Below are 19219 nucleotides of genomic sequence, written 5' to 3'. Positions count from 1 at the left end.
AGACGTAAAATTTACGTCGGGGGTAAAAAACCGACGTAAATTTACGTCGGACATGCCAAGGTCCGACGTAAAAAAGTCATGAAAATTTAAAAAAAAAAAACGAGTGCAAGCAGAACGGCTCGTTCTCCTTGGAGAACGGCCTGTTCTCCTTGGAGAACGTCCTGTTCTGCTTGGAGAACGGTCTGTTCTCCAAGCAGAACGGCCCGTTCTGCTTGATAGACCCAGGCAGTGGTCACTTCCTTCTACAGCTTCACAAACACGAAATGCAACACAAACATTATTACGAAAAATACATCCCAGAAAACACAAACATCGGTTAAGGAGTGGTCACTACCTCATAGAAAAACAGATGGATGTATGGTTAAGCCATTTCCATCAACACACGAAGAAGAAACAACGCAACTCCGAAAAAGAAAAACAGAAAAACGTGAAGATGAGGAAGACAACCACGATTTGAGGAGGAGGCGGAGGGATTAGGAAGAATCCACAACGCGCGGGAGAACGTGAAGATGAAGAAGAATGCCATGATTTGAAATATGTAGTGGGCGCTCTTGATTTAAGGAGTTATTTACGTCGGACGAAGATGAGTCCGACGTAAATGAGATAATTTACGTCGGCTGCTTTAGCTGTCCGACGTAAATTATCTCATTTACGTCGGACCCATCGATGTCCGACGTAAATTTCCTCCTATTATTTACGGAACTGCCACCGCGTTTTTACAACGTCGGGTGTGCTAGTTTCCGACGTAAATGAAAAGACGTAGTAGCTCCTTTTTCCACTAGTGCCGTTATAATTCATAAATTGGTAGTTTTTTTTCTTTTTTTGAATTTGGAATATATGATGAGTTGCTTTGAGTTGGTGTTTTAAAAGGCATCTTAGAGAACAAAATTATTAATTTCATTTTTTATGGTTGCATGTTATATATTGTGTTGATTTTGAGTTGTTTATAACACATGTATGTTGAATAACGTGCTGCACATTGGTTTGGTTGAGTTCCTTGTTGGTTTTGAACCAAGTTGAGGATTTTGCTATACAAAAATCTCCATCACATTGAGCATTCCTTCAAGGCATCATTCGTGATTCAAGTTAGGGATACTCTGCCTTGATGATGTTGGGTGAGGAACTGGTAACATTGGGTGTGGGTTAGTGAGGAATTTTTTAACTTGGTCACATCGAGTGTGGAATGAGAGGCGTTGAGCGTGATTACTTTAGAAGTTCTCTGACTTGGTGACATCAGGTGCAAGTTGAAGGATGTCAAACATGGTTAAGTTAGTGATTATTTGCCCGAACGACGTTATTTGGATGATGTTGGACATAAATTTAGCTACGCTAAACGTTGTTGACATATTTTGTATGAGTGCATCTTTAGAAAAAAGATTGATGAATATTTTAAATATTTTTTTTAACTCTATATCTAATTCCATTTTTATTTATCACAACTTCCCACCAAATAAATTTTAACAATAAAAAAACCTTCACTGTTGCACCACAACAAGTCATTACATAATAGAGTTCAATTTAAAATTTCAAATATTATTTTTTTACAAAGGCTACTTTGACAGTTATAAATATTAATACTTATATAAATTATTTTATAAAAAAATATTTTTATTATATTTTTTTTATAAATTCTATAAAATAACAAAATGTCACTATTTTCAATAGTTTTGATATCTCATGAGGCACTTAACACTGTGCTTCAACTTAGAAGCTTTCAAGAAAGATACTTGCTTCTCTTTTAATAAGCTTATTTTTGTCGTACCAATTCTAATTTAGTTAGTGGAGTTTGGTAATTGGGGAGCATTGCTTTTTTCTTTTCTTTTCTTTATTTTCTCACACTGAGAGAGAGGAGAGAGAATCTTATCTGAATCTCTTGTACATCACGTGACAATCATAGCACTTTGGACAAAACCAAACAAGAGGTCCCCTCACACGTGTGTCCTTCTTCCCACGTACGCTTTTCCTCCACGCGCCCACTCCTGCGTCTCTCTTTCTCTTCCTCTTGCGCCAAAAACATCTTCATTTTTTTTTTTTTTTTTTATTTACCAGTCCTCTCTAGTATTTTTTTTAATCACCGGATAAATACCAAGAATCATTCACTATACGAATCAAACCATTTTTTTCCTAACACAATTTAAAATTTATTTATCTGTTTTAATAATATATTTGGTGTTTAAAAACAGTTTCATATAAATAAAGAGTTTTTTTTCCCATAAAATTAAACCCCATGTAGTCCATTTTGACATTGCATAGGCCAATAGTTGAAATTTTGTTGGTGAGTATTTTTTGATTGCTACTATTAAATATTAATGGTCCAACAAGTGAAGCTGGTATTGGTGATGGTTCAGATGCTGGTTAGAGGCAGATGAAGTCAATTGGTAATGTTGGAAATGATGCACCAATTGAAGATGGCTCTGCTATGGTGCATCTAACATCTTCATAGAAGATTGTATCATAACATTCAGAGTATATATATGGCTATGCTTCTGAAATCCATGTTTATAACTTCATGTACAGCTGGCTTTAGTTCTTTTGTATCTCTGGTCTCAACCCTTTTTAATGAAAGCATGTTAAAGTATAATACACCACTAATTCGGATATTTTCAATAAGTTGATGTATTTTATTAGTTTAGTTTCTAAGATGATGTATTTTAACAAAATTTTAGGAACAAATTTAAATATATATTGTTTTTTAGTATTTAAGAGACCTACATTACTTAACATGATTTTGGATATTTAAACATTGTGAATCATACAAGGGGAAAAAATATTTCAAGAATGAAACTAATTAAAGTTTATGCTTTAAAATATTTACACAAAACTATAATTATTAAAATTTCCTTATTTCTATATAAAAAAAATATTTAGTCTGATTTTTTAATTTTTAAAAGTCATATATATTTAGATAAAATAAAATGGTAGGTTAGTTTATCCATATTTATCCACTTACCATATTTGATCTGCCGGGTCAAATAATCCATTTTGACCAATCTACATAAGATAAACAAGTAGTATATATAACTTTATTGGATTTGACGATTACCATGTGTAAATATAGTATACTAATATTACCTTTGAGCTGAAATTAATTATTTAAATGTAACAAATTTTATTTTAAAATTTTAAAATATAATGTTTCTTATTTTTCATCACACAAGCCAAATATGAAAGGGACTAATAGAAATGCATACAAAAAGGGTAAATGTATTTCTTTAATATAAAGGAGAAGTCGATGTAAAAAAAAAAAACAATAATTTGAGAATTTAAAGCAATAATCAACTCATTCTCTTTCACAGTTGCTCTTGTTCTTGATCACAAATTGTTCCTATCAACCCTTTGAAATGCAGACAAATCACGGTAAAACGTCTTAAAAATCTGTCTTCATCCCATGAATCTGGTGCCTCTGTGATTCAAATTAATATTGATATTTTTTTTCATAGGGCATGGTGTATTTATTCAATAAAGCCATTTGGTAAGGAGTCAATTTTAGCATAAGGGTCTCTCTCATAATTGTGAAACTTTATTTGTCCAATGTGTGATGGTGATCGATTTGGAATCATCTTTCATTTGTTTGATTATTTGAATCTTCACCTTTGAGTCTTTGGATTTTTGGGAGATGGGGAAGACAAAGAATTAAAATAAAGAATGAAGAGAGATTACAGAAAGGAAAGAAAATTAGGTGCAAACCATTAAACCTTCACTTTTCTATTTCCATGTTGTACTATGATATATATAAGGGGAAGACAAAAATAGTTAAATTCAAGTTATTGACCATGATTTGTATTTATTAGTTTAGTCTTTTCTTTTTAAATTATTAACTATATATTTTTATTCTTAAAGGGTAATTAAATAAATTAATGTTTGTTTAATAATTAATATAAAATGATGAAAAGAACCTATGGGTACTTGGGTGGAGAAAATAATATTCCTTCACGTGAGAGAGATACTGAATGCACATCTTTGTTTGAGCAAATCCTCTTTGTGTGATTTAAAATTCACATTGTAAGCCGTTTCACCATGCAAATCTGACATTTTGTCAGCTATTCATTTAAAAATTTGATAATAAAGCATAACTTGACATTAAAAGAAACCCCACTTGTGATTCTAAACAATTGATTATGTTATCTAGTTAACAACCATGCCAGAGTCTCCGACTTGTTTTTTTTAACGTCTATTTGTTGCAAGAGAGATACAGAAGAAATAAGGAAGAGGGAAAAAAATAGTAAAAGATAAATAATTTTGTTAGTTTGATACATTAATTACTTTTTTTATATATATTTAGGATGATAAAAACCGTCAGTCATTTTTAATTTTTTTAAAATATATATTAGTAGTTTCAAACCATCAAAAAATACTATTCGAATATGTGAATTTGATTTCAAAAATTTTATTTGAATACAAAATTTTCTTATTTGAATAATTTTTTCTTGTTAGAATAAATAAATTATTCAATTATGATTTTTTTATATTATATTTAAAAATGTTTATGCGCTTTTAAATTTATTTAAATGTATCAGTTAGTTTTTAACCAGCTAAATATTTTGTGAACACAAAACCTCTTAGATGTAAATAGATATAGATAAATGGTTTGAGATTTTTCTTAAAAAAAGTGTAAAAGTCACTCCAATAATGGTACAAAACACAAAAAAATATGTTTAAAATCATGTTTGACAACCCTTTACCTACATCCAATATAATCAAGTCAGAGAACTTACCTCTAACTCATGCCCAACTCTACCTATTTCATGCTTACCGCTAGTGGGACAAAGATCATTTAACATGTATTCACATTTGGTGTCATGAAATTGCGTTCAACGCGATAGTAATTTTTACACTTAGTAAAATCGCAAATTGGCTCCAAACACATGAAAATTAACCACAAACTAGCATGCAACCCATAAAACAAGTATACACCACAAGTAACTCAAGTAAAGCAACAAATTTCGCATGCAACTCATAAAAATTCACAATTCAACAATTCTTCTCCCAAACCTTAAAAAACTATAAAGAAAAAAAGATACTCTTCGACTCAATTAACATCACAACCATAATCAAATGGTTTCATACTACAATCAACATATGTAACTTACTGTAATCACACAAATAAGCTTCCATTACCTCAGATCTTTCAAAAAAGGAGAAAAGGAAGAACTCGAGAATGTTGAACTTTTCGTATGATGACTTCTACTAATTATTAGCTCAAAAAACTTTGAATCTCAACACAACTGCTCAAACTAACTATGGAAATGGATCTACACTCTCTACAAAATCAACCGAAAGAAATAAGTTTTTTTGGCTCTAGAGTTTATTTCTCTAACTTTTTTCTAAATTTATTGTGAAAAATAACTTATGAAGTCCACGTTTTTTAAAAAATCTTATATACCTTTTTCTATATTTATTTAATTTTATCCTCAAATCAAACCAACTCTTAACCAACTAAACTCATAATAATTCATCGATCTTTAAAGTTTTTTAACAATTAAACAACAAAACACATATAATCTTTTGATAAATAAAAATAATCAAACAATTATGAAATTTACAATATTAATAACAATAAAGATAAAATAAATGATATTATTATTTATTTTTTAGCACAATAATTTTTTTTTAAATTAAAACTTTAATACATACATTAAAAATATAACATTTCCCAGTTGACTTTATAACTATTTTTTTTAACTTTCAAACAAATACATTCTTTAGAACATGCAAAATTATAAGCTCACTCTAACAATTTATACCAGCACAAAGACATACTATATAACTATAGATTTGCATTTTTTTACTTTTGTAAAAATAATTTTTTTTTTACAATATTACGATTTAGCAGTTTAACATGATTATATATTAGTATGTAACACTTAAGTTCCGAACATGTTACATGTTTAAAAACAAAAATAACGTGTTCAAATAAGACAAACTATCTTGTTTGATTGCCAAGTTGGGCAGGATAGATTGTTGTAAGTTGGTAAGTTTGACTTTGATCTCTAACCTCACTTCACTTATTTTTTAAATACCAGTGAAAAATATATACTTGTACATTTATAAATTTTATTTTAAAAATAAAAATATATAATAAAAGTTACAATATATAAATAACGTGAAATAAATTATAGTTAATAAAAGGTAAAATGGTCTTAAATAAAAGTAAAAAACAAAAATAATAAAATCTTATTTATATAATTGTATAAATACAGTAATATTTAATATATTAAATAATGATGAAAAGGTTGTTAAAAATGTTACCATGATGTGTAAAACAAATTTAGTAGTCTACATTGAAAAATATTGTTTATGTGAAATAGTATTTTATATAATAAACTTTATATAACACTTATTATTTAATACTTCATTAAAAAATGAATATAAAACTTATTATTGAATAGGAGGCGCGAGAGGTAAGAAGAGGATAAGCGCGAGTTTGTACTTGTGTTGCAGAGGGAGCGTGGAAAGGAACGCGAGGAGAGAGAGAGTGGAGGAAAAATAAATAAAACGTTTATTATGGTTTTCTCTGATTTATTTAATTATGCTTTAATTCTTAATTTCTGGCTCACCAAAGTCCAAACAGAACATTGCGTCAGATCAGACTCAGACAGAAGAAGTTGATAAGAACAAATAACAAGAACGACGGTACCGTTTCTATTTCTTCTCTTCTCCTTCTCCTTCTTCTCATTAGTCATTATCCTCCCTCTCTACTCTCACTCGTTACCTCAATTCACGACCAGAGCATTGCATTGCATTGCTCTCGCAAAACGACGACTACGCAACCGTAACCGTAACCGCAACCGCACCGTTTCCCTCCCTCGCTTGCTTCCGCAAATCGCATGGGAAACGCCAACGGAAGAGAAGACGGATCCATTTCCCCCGCCGTCGATCCCGCCGCCGCCGATTCCGCCGCCCGTGTGCCTCACGCGCCGGACTCTCGGCCTCCGGTCCGCGCCTTCTCCTCCGATTCGATGGCCAATAGCCCGCCGCAGAGTCCTCGCCGCTCCAGATCGCCGATCCTCTTCGGTCCTCAGGTTCTCTCCGCAGCTTCCTCTCTCTGTCTCTATTACTTCCGCTTCGATTTTTCTGCATTGTAGCGTCCTCACGTGTATTCGTTGTTGTTGAATTGAATTTCGTTAGCTAGGGCGGATTTTCGGTTTTGTTCGGTCAACTAGGTTTTTCGTCGATTTTGCTCTTCCGTGTTCGGTGGTGAGGTTCATGCTAACTAATGTCCGGTGCATGAGAGACACGGAGCGAGAGATTAGGTGCCGGTGTAGGGTTAGTTTTGTCGAAACCGTGGATTGTTTGCTGAGTTTTTTTTTTTCGCCGGCGAAGTTGAAACGAAATGTGTTGATGGACGGATCTGGTATTTATGTCGTTGATGGATTGGTTCTTTCGTGCATGCTTCGTCATGGACGTGATTCTTATTGAAAAACAGTGTGTTTGAATGTATTTTATGGATGTAAAATTTACGTCAAATTGTAGAATAACGTGGAAGCTACAATTCACAGAAATATATGTTCAACACGCAGTAACCATGACAGTGACTAACAGGAATATGGCTGGTGTTGATTGAGTGGCTATGGTTTGAATGTTGAAAACTTGTTAGGGAGGGGCATGGACGGTGGAATGATGTGGATCTTGGCTATTACTGCTGTAAACTGTTTGTGCTTTTCAGAACTGTTACATACTTGCATCTCTCTGTTTAGGAGAGTTACCTCACCATTTTTATATTCTTTGCAATGGTGCAACCTCATTTTTGTCCATGAGAGTTGAAAACATTTTACTGGATTTATACTTTTGCGATACTCAACTTTGCAGTTCACACAACTGCTATGCGTGACTCCATCTAAGTTTAAGTTGTCCCACCTAATTGTTTTATGGGATAAACTTGCAAGTTGTGGATGGTTGCGATTGGGTAGTTAGACTAATTGGAGATAAACATTCGTAGTTCTAGTCTCAGGTCAACCAGTTAATTTTGTCTGATTTGGAAATTGCATGCAACAGTGTCCTATGGATTGAGTGTGTGAAATTTGTTGTCTGGAATGTGACTGAGATATATGTTTAACGGAATCAGTTTTGTTGGTGTAACGGTATGAATTTTGTTTTATGTCAAATTTTGTGCTGCCTGTCCTTGGTTACTCGCTTTCGTTGACATTTTTCCATTTGAGAAACAGCACGTGAAATGTTGCAATATGGATAAATGATAATGATACTGCCCGATCTTGTCTGATATGGAAATTGTATGCAACAGTGTCCTAACGGTATGAATTTTGTTTTATGTCAAATTTGTTGATGCCTGTCCTCGCTTACCTGCATTCCTTGACATTTCTCCTTTTGAGAAACATGTGAAATATTGCAATTTGGATAAATGATACCGTCTGATCTTCTCTGATTTGGAAATTCCATGCAACAGTGTCCTATGGACTGAGTGTGAAATTCGCTGTCTGGAACGTAACTGAGATATAGGTTTCAACAGAATCAGTTTTATTGGTGTAATGGTATGAATTTTGTTTTATGTCAAGTTTGTTATTGCCTGTCCTCCGTTACTTGCATTCCTTGACATTTCTCCATCTGAGAAATGGCAAGTGAAATATTTCAATAAGGTAAATGATACTGTCTGCCAACAGTGGTGCAATAATTTTGAATATTGTAATTAATTCTCGAGGATGTATTTAAAAAAAATTAACAGATACAACAAGAAGATTATGTTACTAAGATTATAATATTATACTATATACAATCAATATTTTTCTGTGTTTCTATTCCCTCTTATCCAATGTTATATAGATCCCATGAATCTGGTAAATATTTGCCGTTTCTTTCCTTTATTCCCATCTGTTCTGAATGTCCTTTTTTTGTTTTGTTTTGTTGTTGATGTGTGGAGAACCTGGAGAGAAAAGTTATATTCGATGGTCATGTTACATCTTTCATGTAGAGTTGATATATTTTCATGTCCAGCATAGCTTAAAAGACAATACTCAATATGTTGGTTTATTTTGTATTACTTGCTGTCAATTCACTATTTGTGCATTCTGTGAATTTTGGATGTCATACTTTCAATGCTTAGATAATTTTGTGTTTTCTTTTCCAATGTTTCAAAAGAATCTGATTTGTTTGCTGAATTTTTGTTTAATAAAGTGGTCATCCTTCAGTTGTCCTCAAGTTCTTTTAAGGTGAATGAATGTGCATAATTTAATTTAACATGGATATTTGAGAATCTATTTTTTACCTTCTATATATGGGCAGGTTATTCCCAGGAGTGCTAATGTGTGTGTGTTGATTTGTGTCTTGCATCTGAAGATTTTCACTTCCTATATCAAGTAGAGTATAATCTTGTGAAAAATTTTGCACATTTTCAGGTTTATGAGGCTGTGATCAGCAGAAAATCATTTCCTAGTCAGTAAAAAAGAACCTGTCAATATGTGGAAAATGACTTTGTATCTTCCATGGTGGAAATTGTTTTCCAAAACAGTTTTCATCTTGAAGGAGTTGTCTCCCTCATAGCATTTTCTTATTCTTATCATTCTGTGCCTTCAAACAACCTTGGTTAGGTCCAAATTATGACATTTATATTTATTTACTTCCACATGATTCAGTTCAATTAATGTGATTGTTGTTTATTTTAACTACTTGCATATCTGGAACCAAGATGACTACCCCCTCTCAAACCAGTTAGGTGTTTTACTTTTATAAAATATCTTGTACCATATCAACTAGGCAAAATCCAGAGTGATTGATGACACTTTTTCACCATAGCTATTTGCCCTTGCTAACAACAATAACAGAAGCTTTGATTATATTTTTCTATAAATGCAGGAAAATTAAAGGCCATTCCTATTTTAGTAACGTCTCATAGTTATTGTTACTATTAAACATAGTGGTCAATTGTGCACTATAGTGGCATCACTGCTGTGGGCCACTCTGTGGAACCCTGTCGCATCGTAATTCACTGTCATGCCTGGAGCGGCATGAATTGCAGTTGCAACTGCTATTGCATCAGAGACCAGAAACCCCATTTTTTAGATGTCATTTGGTTCTTAAAATCTCCGCGATTCTTTTTTATTTCATCAGACCCTATTTTTCCATTCTCACCCTTTTGAAAGCTAAATGACACTGGTCTCTTCCCGCTTCAACCCAAACCATTTGACCCAGAGCTCTCAGTTGCATTTCCAGCCAACCTATGGCACTACGTTGGAGTTTTTGGCCAACCCACAGTATGTGGATCTCTGGCTATCCATTCTGTTATGTCTCTCTGTTCACATCCTTTGGTTATCTATTCTGTTCACAGCAAAGAGGGGTCTATATTTTGTTTTATATTCTTTCTTTCACTGTTGTGCTCAGATAGTTAACCTTAAGTTGCCCTTTCTTGCTGTACTTTCTTTTTTCTTATACATTACTCGACTCTTGTTAGTAACTAAGTAACTTCTATGTTTGCCATAAAATTGTGACTTTTAATTATTAGTTATGAATATGCATTTAATTATGGCTTTCTTTTTAGCATTTTTTTATATATGCAATATAAATTATTAAATTTATATCTGGAATTTTCATAATAGCAGCATTGATCCTGCTATAACAGTTTTGGTTTGTAAAAGAATGGCTTGAAACATACATGTACTGATGTGCTTAATAATCAAAACAAGCTGCACTTTCTATCTTTCCTTTTTGTTGAAAAAAAAGGTTTTGAAGTCATAAATTTGCCTGTTTTTGCATAGAGATTTGAAAAAGCGAATATTACTGTATGCCATTAAATAACGCAGTTACTAGATAATTTGTTTGATATTAATATTTAATAGAGTTTGATCCGAGAGGCATTGTGTGAAATCATGTTATACTTGTTGATGATAAACTTGAGTTGTGTGATTATATTTTCTTTATTGTAAATTTTTGTGATTATACATACTACATGGGATGTATCGTAGTGCACAAGTGCCGCAACCATATTTGTGCACTGCTGTGCTTGTGGACTTTGCTGTTTCCCGTGGAAATGGGAAATAGATTCTGAAACCTCTTTACAATTCACGATGCTGATGCACATGCCTAACTGAAATTTCAATTACTTTAAGTTAGGATTTTTTTTTCTGGGTTAGGAAATAAGTATGTAAGTGTCACCAGTGGCTACTTGGCATTACTAAAAAATATAGGATTTTGTTGTGATTTTCAGGTTCCTCTAGCTCCATTACAAAGAGGTAATGGCCCTCCTTTTCTCAATCAAATGTGGCAGAATGAGTCTCATGGTGTTGTTAATCAACCTCCTGAGCAAGGAATCCCTGTCATGATTACTTGGAACTATGGTGGTAACAATGTGACTGTGGAAGGATCTTGGGATAACTGGGCATCTAGGTAAAGTTTAACTATTTTTTTTTTTTTTTCAGTAACAATAGCTGGATTGTATTTGACCTATAAAGTTATCTTAACTGTAAAATTTCTTCAATGAGATTAGTACCATTAAATTTTATTTTACTTGCAGGAAGGCATTGCAGCGAGCTGGCAAGGATCACTCAATTCTTGTAGTCCTACCGCCAGGTATATATCATTACAGGTTCATTGTTGATGGTGAAGAGAGATTTATTCCAGATCTTCCTAATGTAGCTGATGAGATGGGGCATGTCTGCAATCTTCTTGATGTTAATGTATGCATCTTCCTTGTTTATTTCTCTTATGAAAACATCATCATTTGTGAACATATTTTCTTCATGAAATTTGTCCTCCTGTATACTAAATTGTGTGTCTGCATTGAAGTTTATTTCTTCTGTGTTAGCTACAATTGGGTTTTAAGTTGAACACTTGAACTTGACATACAACAGATGCCAATGTTATTTTCTTAACCCCCCCCCCCCCCCTCCCCCCTCCCCCCTTCTCCCCATCTAGGCCTTTGTTTTATGTAGTATGTGCTGTGAGGAGAGGGAGGGCAGGTGGGTGGGGAAAGAATGCTGCATCCTTTGTTATTTTTTGATGTCTGCATACCATGTGGAGATAAAGGATGAACATAGACAGGGGAACACCGTTTTTTGCACTTCACTATTGGTTCATGGAAACAATTTAAAGTTTTGGAAAGTCAGTTTACATGACTTAGAGGGTTGGGCATTAGTAGGACGAAAATCGAGTTATAAAAACTTTCTAGTTTAATGATTTTGCTTTGGATGACTTTGAGGTTGACTACTATTAATATGAGAACAAAATTCAACTGATTACAAAGATAGTTAATATTTCCTTATCCCATTTAGAACAGCATTGACTGACTGCTCTTGATTGGTTGATTATGAGGAAGTATTGTCCCCATTGATTTGAATTTTTTTGTTTTCTTCAGGATTATGTGCCAGAAAACCCTGATGGTGTGTCTGAGTTTGAAGCACCACCCTCCCCTGAATCCAGTTATGGTCAAACATTTCCAGGTGAGGAAGACTTTGCAAAAGAGCCAATGGCTGTTCCTTCGCAGCTGCATCTTACTGTCCTAGGTATGGAGAACTCTGACATAGGTTCCTCTTCAAAGCCCCAACATGTTGTGCTAAATCATGTCTTCATAGAGAAAAACTTGGCCTCAAAGTCAGTTGTTGCCCTGGGACTGACTCACAGGTTTCAGTCCAAATATGTGACGGTTGTCCTTTACAAACCACTCAAGAGGTGAATATGTGATGGCCGTCAGTTATATAAACCTTTCTTTTTTTGGTTTTTTTGGTAGCCTCAGTCTGTAAAGATGAAAAGTTTAAATAATACTCTCCGACCAGTGGTATATGAAGGTCTTGTGTCTATAGATATGCTCGAGACTTAATGTTTTGAATTGATAAATCAAACTTTTTGTTTTTCAATCGTTTCGTTTCCTTCTAGAATTATTGAAATAACAATTGGGTGCGTCAAGTGTGATGGTGGCAGAGCTACTGAAGGTGGTAAGGAGGTGCTGGTCACAATTTTTTTTTATGGGTTATATAATATCCAATTGTTGTACACAAGCAAAAGAAGTAGCTGAAATTTTTGTTTAGTTTAGTGCATGTAATTTGTAGAAACTCCGGTGCGTAAGTCGTGCAACTTGCCTCGTTAAACGTGAGCAGGATCGGTTATGCTGTCCATAAATAGGTTATGTGGTTAAGATTTTATCCCCGCAAGTTCTACTTTTTTAGGCTTTTTAGAGTATTTACGGTTGGAGTTGCTTATAAGTAACTGTCAATCACTTTAAATGAGTCTCATTATGTCACGTCACTCATAAGTAACTCATATTATATTTTTATAATTTTTACTCCAATAAAAATTTCTTATAAACAACCTTATTTTTTTATAATTTATACTATACTTTTTGATACTTTACACTATACTTTATGAAAATTTTTTATAAAATTAAATATTATGGATAATATATAAATATGAATAACAAACAAAAAAAATTATATAATAAAAAAATTACAATAATAAAAAAAATTACATAATAAAAGAAATTACTAAAAATTACAACAATATAGTATGAGTGGTTGATTTTGTAAATAATTAAAATAACTTTAAAAATTATATTGATCGGGATTCATGTGCTAGAATACAAAAATTCTTTTTGCAGATGAATAAAAGAAATAGTAGAATTTTAAAAAAAAAATTTGTACATAAATAAAAAAAATAGCAGAATTTTTTAAAAAAAATTGTAGATAAATAGAAAAAAATAGTAGAATTAAATTTTTTTTGCAGATAAATAAAAAAATAGCATAATTTTTTTAAAAAAAAATTCCTCTTTCTTTTCTTATTTTCCTTTTCTCCTCTTCTCCTCACAAAGTCTCTTTCCTTTTCCATCACTCTCACCCTTCAATCTCTCTCTCTCTTTTCAATCTCAGGTACGTGCGGGCAACTGGGGTGCGCGCGCAGGCGTGGCCACCGCTGGAGTGCGCGTGGCCGGCTGAAGTGCGCGCGCGGGTGCGGAGGGGTTCGGTCGGAGGGTTCTGGCGCGGGGCGGAGGGGGTTCGCGCGCGGGCTGTCGGGATTGGTTGTCTGGAGCCGCGCGCGCGGGGCGGAGGGGTCTGGCCAGAGACACACCGCTGGCGACGCGCGACCGGCTACACGGGCCGGCGTCGGCAACCCTCCCCGGACGGACGAAGATGAGGTGAAGGATGTTTTTTTTCTATTTTTTTTTTATTTTCATAACTTTGGTCCATATTCCACGTAGATCCAATTCAAACAATCAAATTTCTCTTCTCAGCGCTAAGCACCGTTGCTTGTAGAAGCAACTGAGAAAAAATGAAAAAAGTGGTCCCTACACAAATTTACTTCAATGATAAGAAACTTTAAGATGAATTTTTAGTATTTTTTTTCTAATCATTTATAAACCAAATTTAATTTTTATTAAAAAGGATAATTGTGAAAATAAATTATGAGAAAAAATACACAATAAGTAAATATTAAAAATAAAATAATAGTAAATACATAAACATTATATAAAATTAATTTTTATCATTATTATTTTCGAAACGTTCCCAAATATGTTCAATAAAATTTGTTTGAAATCTGGTAAGAAATGGTTGCTTGAGGAAACAACTCCCTCTCTTCTTCAAACAACTCATGTTGCCATATCAGAATTCTCCAATGACAAGAAACTGGGACTTGAGTTGCTTCATAGGATAAGCAACTCCCATTGAAGTTGCTCTAAGCAACTGGATTGCCATGTAAGATCACTCTAATGAAAGTTTTTTGTAAGCACTGTTACTTAAGAATAAGCAACATATTAAGCACCTCCCATTGAAGATGCTCTAGCATCTTTAATGGAGGTGCTTTTTTATATTTTATTTTGACTTTAATATTTCTTTATTCCTGCAATTTAATATTTTGTTAAATTTAATGATTATGTATCAATATAAAATCATTTACACTATCAATCCGTATATTTTTTTTTATTAAGGCTTTTAAAGTATTAATGTAAAAAGCAACAAATTCATCATATATAATAATTTATATACGATAGTTTAAAGTTGTTTTTATTACATTTTTTTTTGTTTTCATAATTATTTTTGTCATTTTTAGTTCTTTTTAAATTGCTATTATGTTTTTTAGTTATCATTAAAAAAATTATCATTTCAAGTTTTCAATCTTTGAAACATATACTTACGTAAATGAATGACAAGTAACACAATGACATGATACCTATTTATTTATTTTCCATTAACATGTTTCCATTGAACACTTTACTCTGCCCACTTACCCTTTTCCTTTTTTCTTTTTTAAATTCATGATGGCAACTTTGTTCTATTCGAAATTTGAAGGATCAACTATCTAGCTATTGCAAGCATGCATATATACAAGCCTTATTCGGCTTTATATTTTTCAGACACCAAAGCCAATAAACATGCTTGTCCTCTCTCCACGTCTGAAAAAAGTTTTACCATCGTGCATGACATGCAAAGTCATTATCCAAAAATGAAGATTCCACACTATGGTTTGATCGTATTGTAGCGTACATTATGCTACTATTTATGACAAGATGAGTGTACCAATATAGTTGTACAATACCATCATCATGTGCTCAAAGATTCTCTTTTCCTTTTTAAGTATGTTATCAAAGAGAGTGTAGTTTGGTGGGGATGATACAAATAGAGAAAATGGATGAATCATGGGTGACAACAGAGTGAAGCTTGTAATGTATGAATCATCCAAACTTTTTTAAAACATTGGATGGTCAAGATAAGTTTTTGCAACGAATATACATGTGAAGGCAAAAGTGAAAAAGAGTAACGATTCTTTCACCACCCCAAACAAACATAATACTTCTTCTTATAAAAAAAAAACACGTCACTATTGAGATCCATCACTTATCTCTCTTCTCTTTGAAACCCTTTTGCGGCTGAAAGAGCTTTTGTTAGTAACAAGATAAGATCTGTCTTCAACCCTGGCATTGTGCCCTCTTCAAAAGCAGCTCTTGCGCATTGTTTTTAACTTTTGGCGCAGTGTTTTTGACTTCGCCTGTGCTTTCACAACGAGTTTGGATTTGGATTTGGATTTGGATTTTCTGGTGCTAGCACATTGCCTCATTCTGAAATAAATTAATCTCGTGCCATCAGTAAGGGAAAATCTTTCGTGCTCAGGGTGGACTGCGCGGCATCAATGTCCCACGAAGAATCATTTCATAAAACAATACATAATATAATGTGCCATTATCTTATCTTATGTTAGTAATGTAACATAGTTTCTAAGCACACATTTTTGGCTCACCTCCCATTTTCTTGAATTACACATTACGCCAAAGACACTATGCCTTTTCATTATTTCTTTGGAAAGTAAAAAAAGTAAAACCTTTGAAGTAGGCTTTTATGTACATTGTTATCATCCTAGTTTTTGAAGTCAAAATCATATTCAATTCGAAATCCTAGTTTAACAATTATGCACTTTCAGTGTAGGTTTTTCTACCGTCAACTAAATTACTACTGTATGACTTTAAGATAATTATTGTAAAAATCAATAATTCATCTTAAATGATAATTTGTGATTGAATGACATTATAAAATTATTTTTTCAGTGTTGGTGCATAGCCTTTTTTCTCTTTTTTGATTAATAGTAAAATCACCATTTTTTTAGCTAAAGGCGTTGACAAAGTAAACACAATACTCTTGATTTAGAACGTTGCAATGTTGTTGTTAACTTCAGCTTAGGAGAAAAAAATGGGCTGAAACAATCTAGATGATGTGTTTCACAGAAGAAATAACGGATATTCTTCACTAGCTTTCCATCATGATTGGAGTGCAAAATGATCACAGAAACAATCATATATAGCATAAAGATGATATTAACAGTATTTTAGTCACCCACATGTAAAAAGCACAAATTGCAACCAATTGTTCGAGGTTCATAGTAACCCAAAAAAGATGAGAAGTGAAGTACAAATGCATGGTGAGACAAAGCTAATGGAAGCTACTAAAACAAGGGGACAGAGCACACAAGTAGCAGAAATACTAATGAGAAACACCAATAAATAAAGCAAACAAAACCGACCAACAAAAACTAATGACCCCAAATGAAGATGATGATGTCCTAATGAAAATAGAATTCTCATCAAAACTTATCTGCCCTGTCCTTTTCTGTTCATGTGCTTTTTCAAATTTTTGGTTATGGTTGATTGGTCCTCACTTGGCCATCATGACTTTGACAAACTCCTCATAGTTGATCTGCCCATCACCGTCAACATCAGCCTCCCGGATCATCTCATCGACTTCCTCGTCGGTCAGCTTCTCGCCAAGATTGGTCATCACGTGGCGCAGCTCGGCGGCAGAGATGAAACCATTCTGATCCTTGTCGAACACACGGAAGGCCTCCTTCAGCTCCTCCTCTGAATCGGTGTCTTTCATCTTGCGTGCCATCAGATTCAGGAATTCTGGGAAATCAATGGTGCCATTGCCATCAGCATCAACCTCATTTATCATGTCCTGCAGCTCAGCCTCAGTTGGGTTCTGCCCAAGTGACCGCATCACGGTCCCAAGTTCCTTGGTAGTAATACAACCTGCAGCATTTTAAAACAAAAAATAAGATTCAGCCCCACAAGCAACACCATCACCCAATTCAAGAATCAATTAACTTGAACAGATTTTTGACACAAAAAAATTGCTTTTCAAACATAGCAAAAGTTTCAAAAACACATCAACAAATGTGATGGAGGGTGGTAAACATGATATTCCAGGTTCATTTTATCTTTGTGTAAAATTTCATGAATCTATAAATGTTTTATAACTATACAAGATTCACAAATCCAGTACTTCGGGGAAAATCCTTTCCATTCATTATAACCAAAAACAACTCAAACAATGCTAATAAAGAAGAGTATTAACAATTAGTCAATCATAAAACCCCCTTTTCTGTTTCTGACCAGAAACATAAATATCACGCAATTGTTATCTCATTCTCGGATATATCTTCTCGGGTAATTATAATTTATAAACATACATCAACTTTTTCTTTTGTCATTTCCACTCTCATTTTCTTCCTATCTTATGAATTATTACATTTATTACTTTCTCAACCTAAATTATTTTCTTCTTCCTATTATACTCCAAATCCACCTCAAAACATGGTAGACATCTACATCTTTCCGCATAGATACACGCATCGCCAAATGCCACATCCACAAAACCAATTCTAATAGAGGAATCAACCACCCAGAAACTAAATCACAAATCTCAAGCTACAGAACACCAAATACGACCACATCACATGCAACATTAGTAAGGGGCAAAATAGGAAACAAAAAAGGCACGAAATTTCATGTATATCCAATTCATCCATACACCCGAAAACACCAAGTTAAAGGAGAAGAAACCCAAATAAAAAAAGATAAAAAATTTATCAAGAAGATCCAAAAGGGTAAAAAAAAAATGAGATCTAATAATCTGAGAAAAAGGGATCTGAGAAAAGAGACCATCGCCGTCCTTGTCGAAGAGGCTGAATGCCTCCTTGAACTCGGAGATCTGTTCGTCAGTGAGTTGATCGGCCATTGGATTGAAAAGAAGAGGAAAATGAAATGATGGATCTCTTCTTTTTTTTCTTTTTTTCTTCTTCTTTCTTGTATTTGTGTTATGTGATGTGTAAAAACAAAGAAGAAGGATTGTGCTATTTATATACTCTTCACAAACACCAACCAACCAGCTCCAGGCTTCTCTTTTTTCTCTCTTTTCTTTTCCTTTTTATGGATGTTTAATTCCTTAATTCAAACATAATCTACTTGTCTTAATCATAATGCTCAATTTAATCCATTAATAGTCTCTTCTTCTCTAACAATAGAACAACAACAGTAGTAAGGTTAAGGTGTTGACCAAATAAGATATTTTGGTTTTATGTTTCCTATGTTTTGAAAATAAAATGGGACAAGAGGTCTAAAAATTAATAGTTGTACATCTTAATTTTAATAAATAATTAAGTATTATAGTGTGTAGAATGTAAGAGATTAATATTTATTTTACATGGTTGAAGTTTATAATAAATAAAAAGATTTTTAATATATAAATTTGTTATAATTAAGATATGTAATAAATAAATATTTTAAATATATAAATGTATTTTAAATAATGTATCGTGATGATATTCTTTTTATAATTATTGATAATTTTAAAAAATATTAAAAATTAATTTAGATATAGAGATAAAAAATAGATTAAAAAAATAAAAGATCAATAAATTCTTCTAAAAATATTTAATAAATATTTTTATTGAATAATGACTCTCTCTCTTTTAATGTTATATATATAGAGAGATGAGTGATCTGTTTATTCGAGAA

At 33.0% G+C, this 19219-nt stretch overlaps 2 protein-coding genes across 4 annotated transcripts; one reads left to right on the top strand and one right to left on the bottom strand.

The window, feature by feature from the left end:
* The first annotated feature begins 6491 nt into the window (after window positions 1-6491).
* On the top strand, window positions 6492-12800 carry AKINBETA1 (5'-AMP-activated protein kinase beta-2 subunit protein). Of its 3 annotated transcripts, XM_020378255.3 has the most exons (5): window positions 6492-6633; window positions 6729-7022; window positions 11156-11334; window positions 11462-11624; window positions 12302-12800. In XM_020378255.3, exons 2-5 carry the CDS (start codon window positions 6828-6830, stop codon window positions 12617-12619), a joined length of 855 nt encoding a protein of 284 aa, XP_020233844.1. In that variant the 5' UTR covers window positions 6492-6633; window positions 6729-6827; the 3' UTR covers window positions 12620-12800. The 3 variants fall into 3 exon arrangements, with proteins under 3 accessions (XP_020233844.1, XP_029130914.1, XP_082919636.1); XM_029275081.1 differs by lacking the exon at window positions 6492-6633 and having other exon boundaries at window positions 6640-7022; XM_083063510.1 differs by lacking the exons at window positions 6492-6633; window positions 6729-7022 and adding an exon at window positions 8472-8489.
* Window positions 12801-16703: 3903 nt separating this feature from the next.
* Window positions 16704-18620, bottom strand: LOC109807316 (calmodulin). Its single transcript, XM_020369839.3, has 2 exons — window positions 18365-18620; window positions 16704-17452 (listed from the first exon to the last, which is right to left on the bottom strand). The coding sequence occupies exons 1-2, from the start codon at window positions 18438-18440 to the stop codon at window positions 17079-17081; spliced, it is 450 nt and encodes a 149-aa protein (XP_020225428.1). The 5' UTR covers window positions 18441-18620; the 3' UTR covers window positions 16704-17078.
* Window positions 18621-19219: the final 599 nt, after the last annotated feature.

This window comes from Cajanus cajan, chromosome 9 (assembly GCF_000230855.2).
Source record: "Cajanus cajan strain Asha chromosome 9, NIPB_CcT2T_4, whole genome shotgun sequence".
NCBI lineage: Eukaryota > Viridiplantae > Streptophyta > Magnoliopsida > Fabales > Fabaceae > Cajanus > Cajanus cajan.
This window is presented reverse-complemented; position numbering and strand designations above follow the sequence as displayed.

Excerpts from the sequence above, each read along its gene's own strand:
- AKINBETA1 (XM_020378255.3), top strand. The coding sequence starts at position 6,828 with ATGGGAAACGCCAACGGAAGAGAAGACGGATCCATTTCCCCCGCCGTC. Across the intron at positions 11,335-11,461 it reads TGGGATAACTGGGCATCTAG|GAAGGCATTGCAGCGAGCTG; the intron begins GTAAAGTTTAAC and ends TTTTACTTGCAG. Across the intron at positions 11,625-12,301 it reads GCAATCTTCTTGATGTTAAT|GATTATGTGCCAGAAAACCC; the intron begins GTATGCATCTTC and ends TGTTTTCTTCAG.
- LOC109807316 (XM_020369839.3), bottom strand. The coding sequence starts at position 18,440 with ATGGCCGATCAACTCACTGACGAACAGATCTCCGAGTTCAAGGAGGCA. Across the intron at positions 17,453-18,364 it reads CTTCGACAAGGACGGCGATG|GTTGTATTACTACCAAGGAA; the intron begins GTCTCTTTTCTC and ends AAAATGCTGCAG.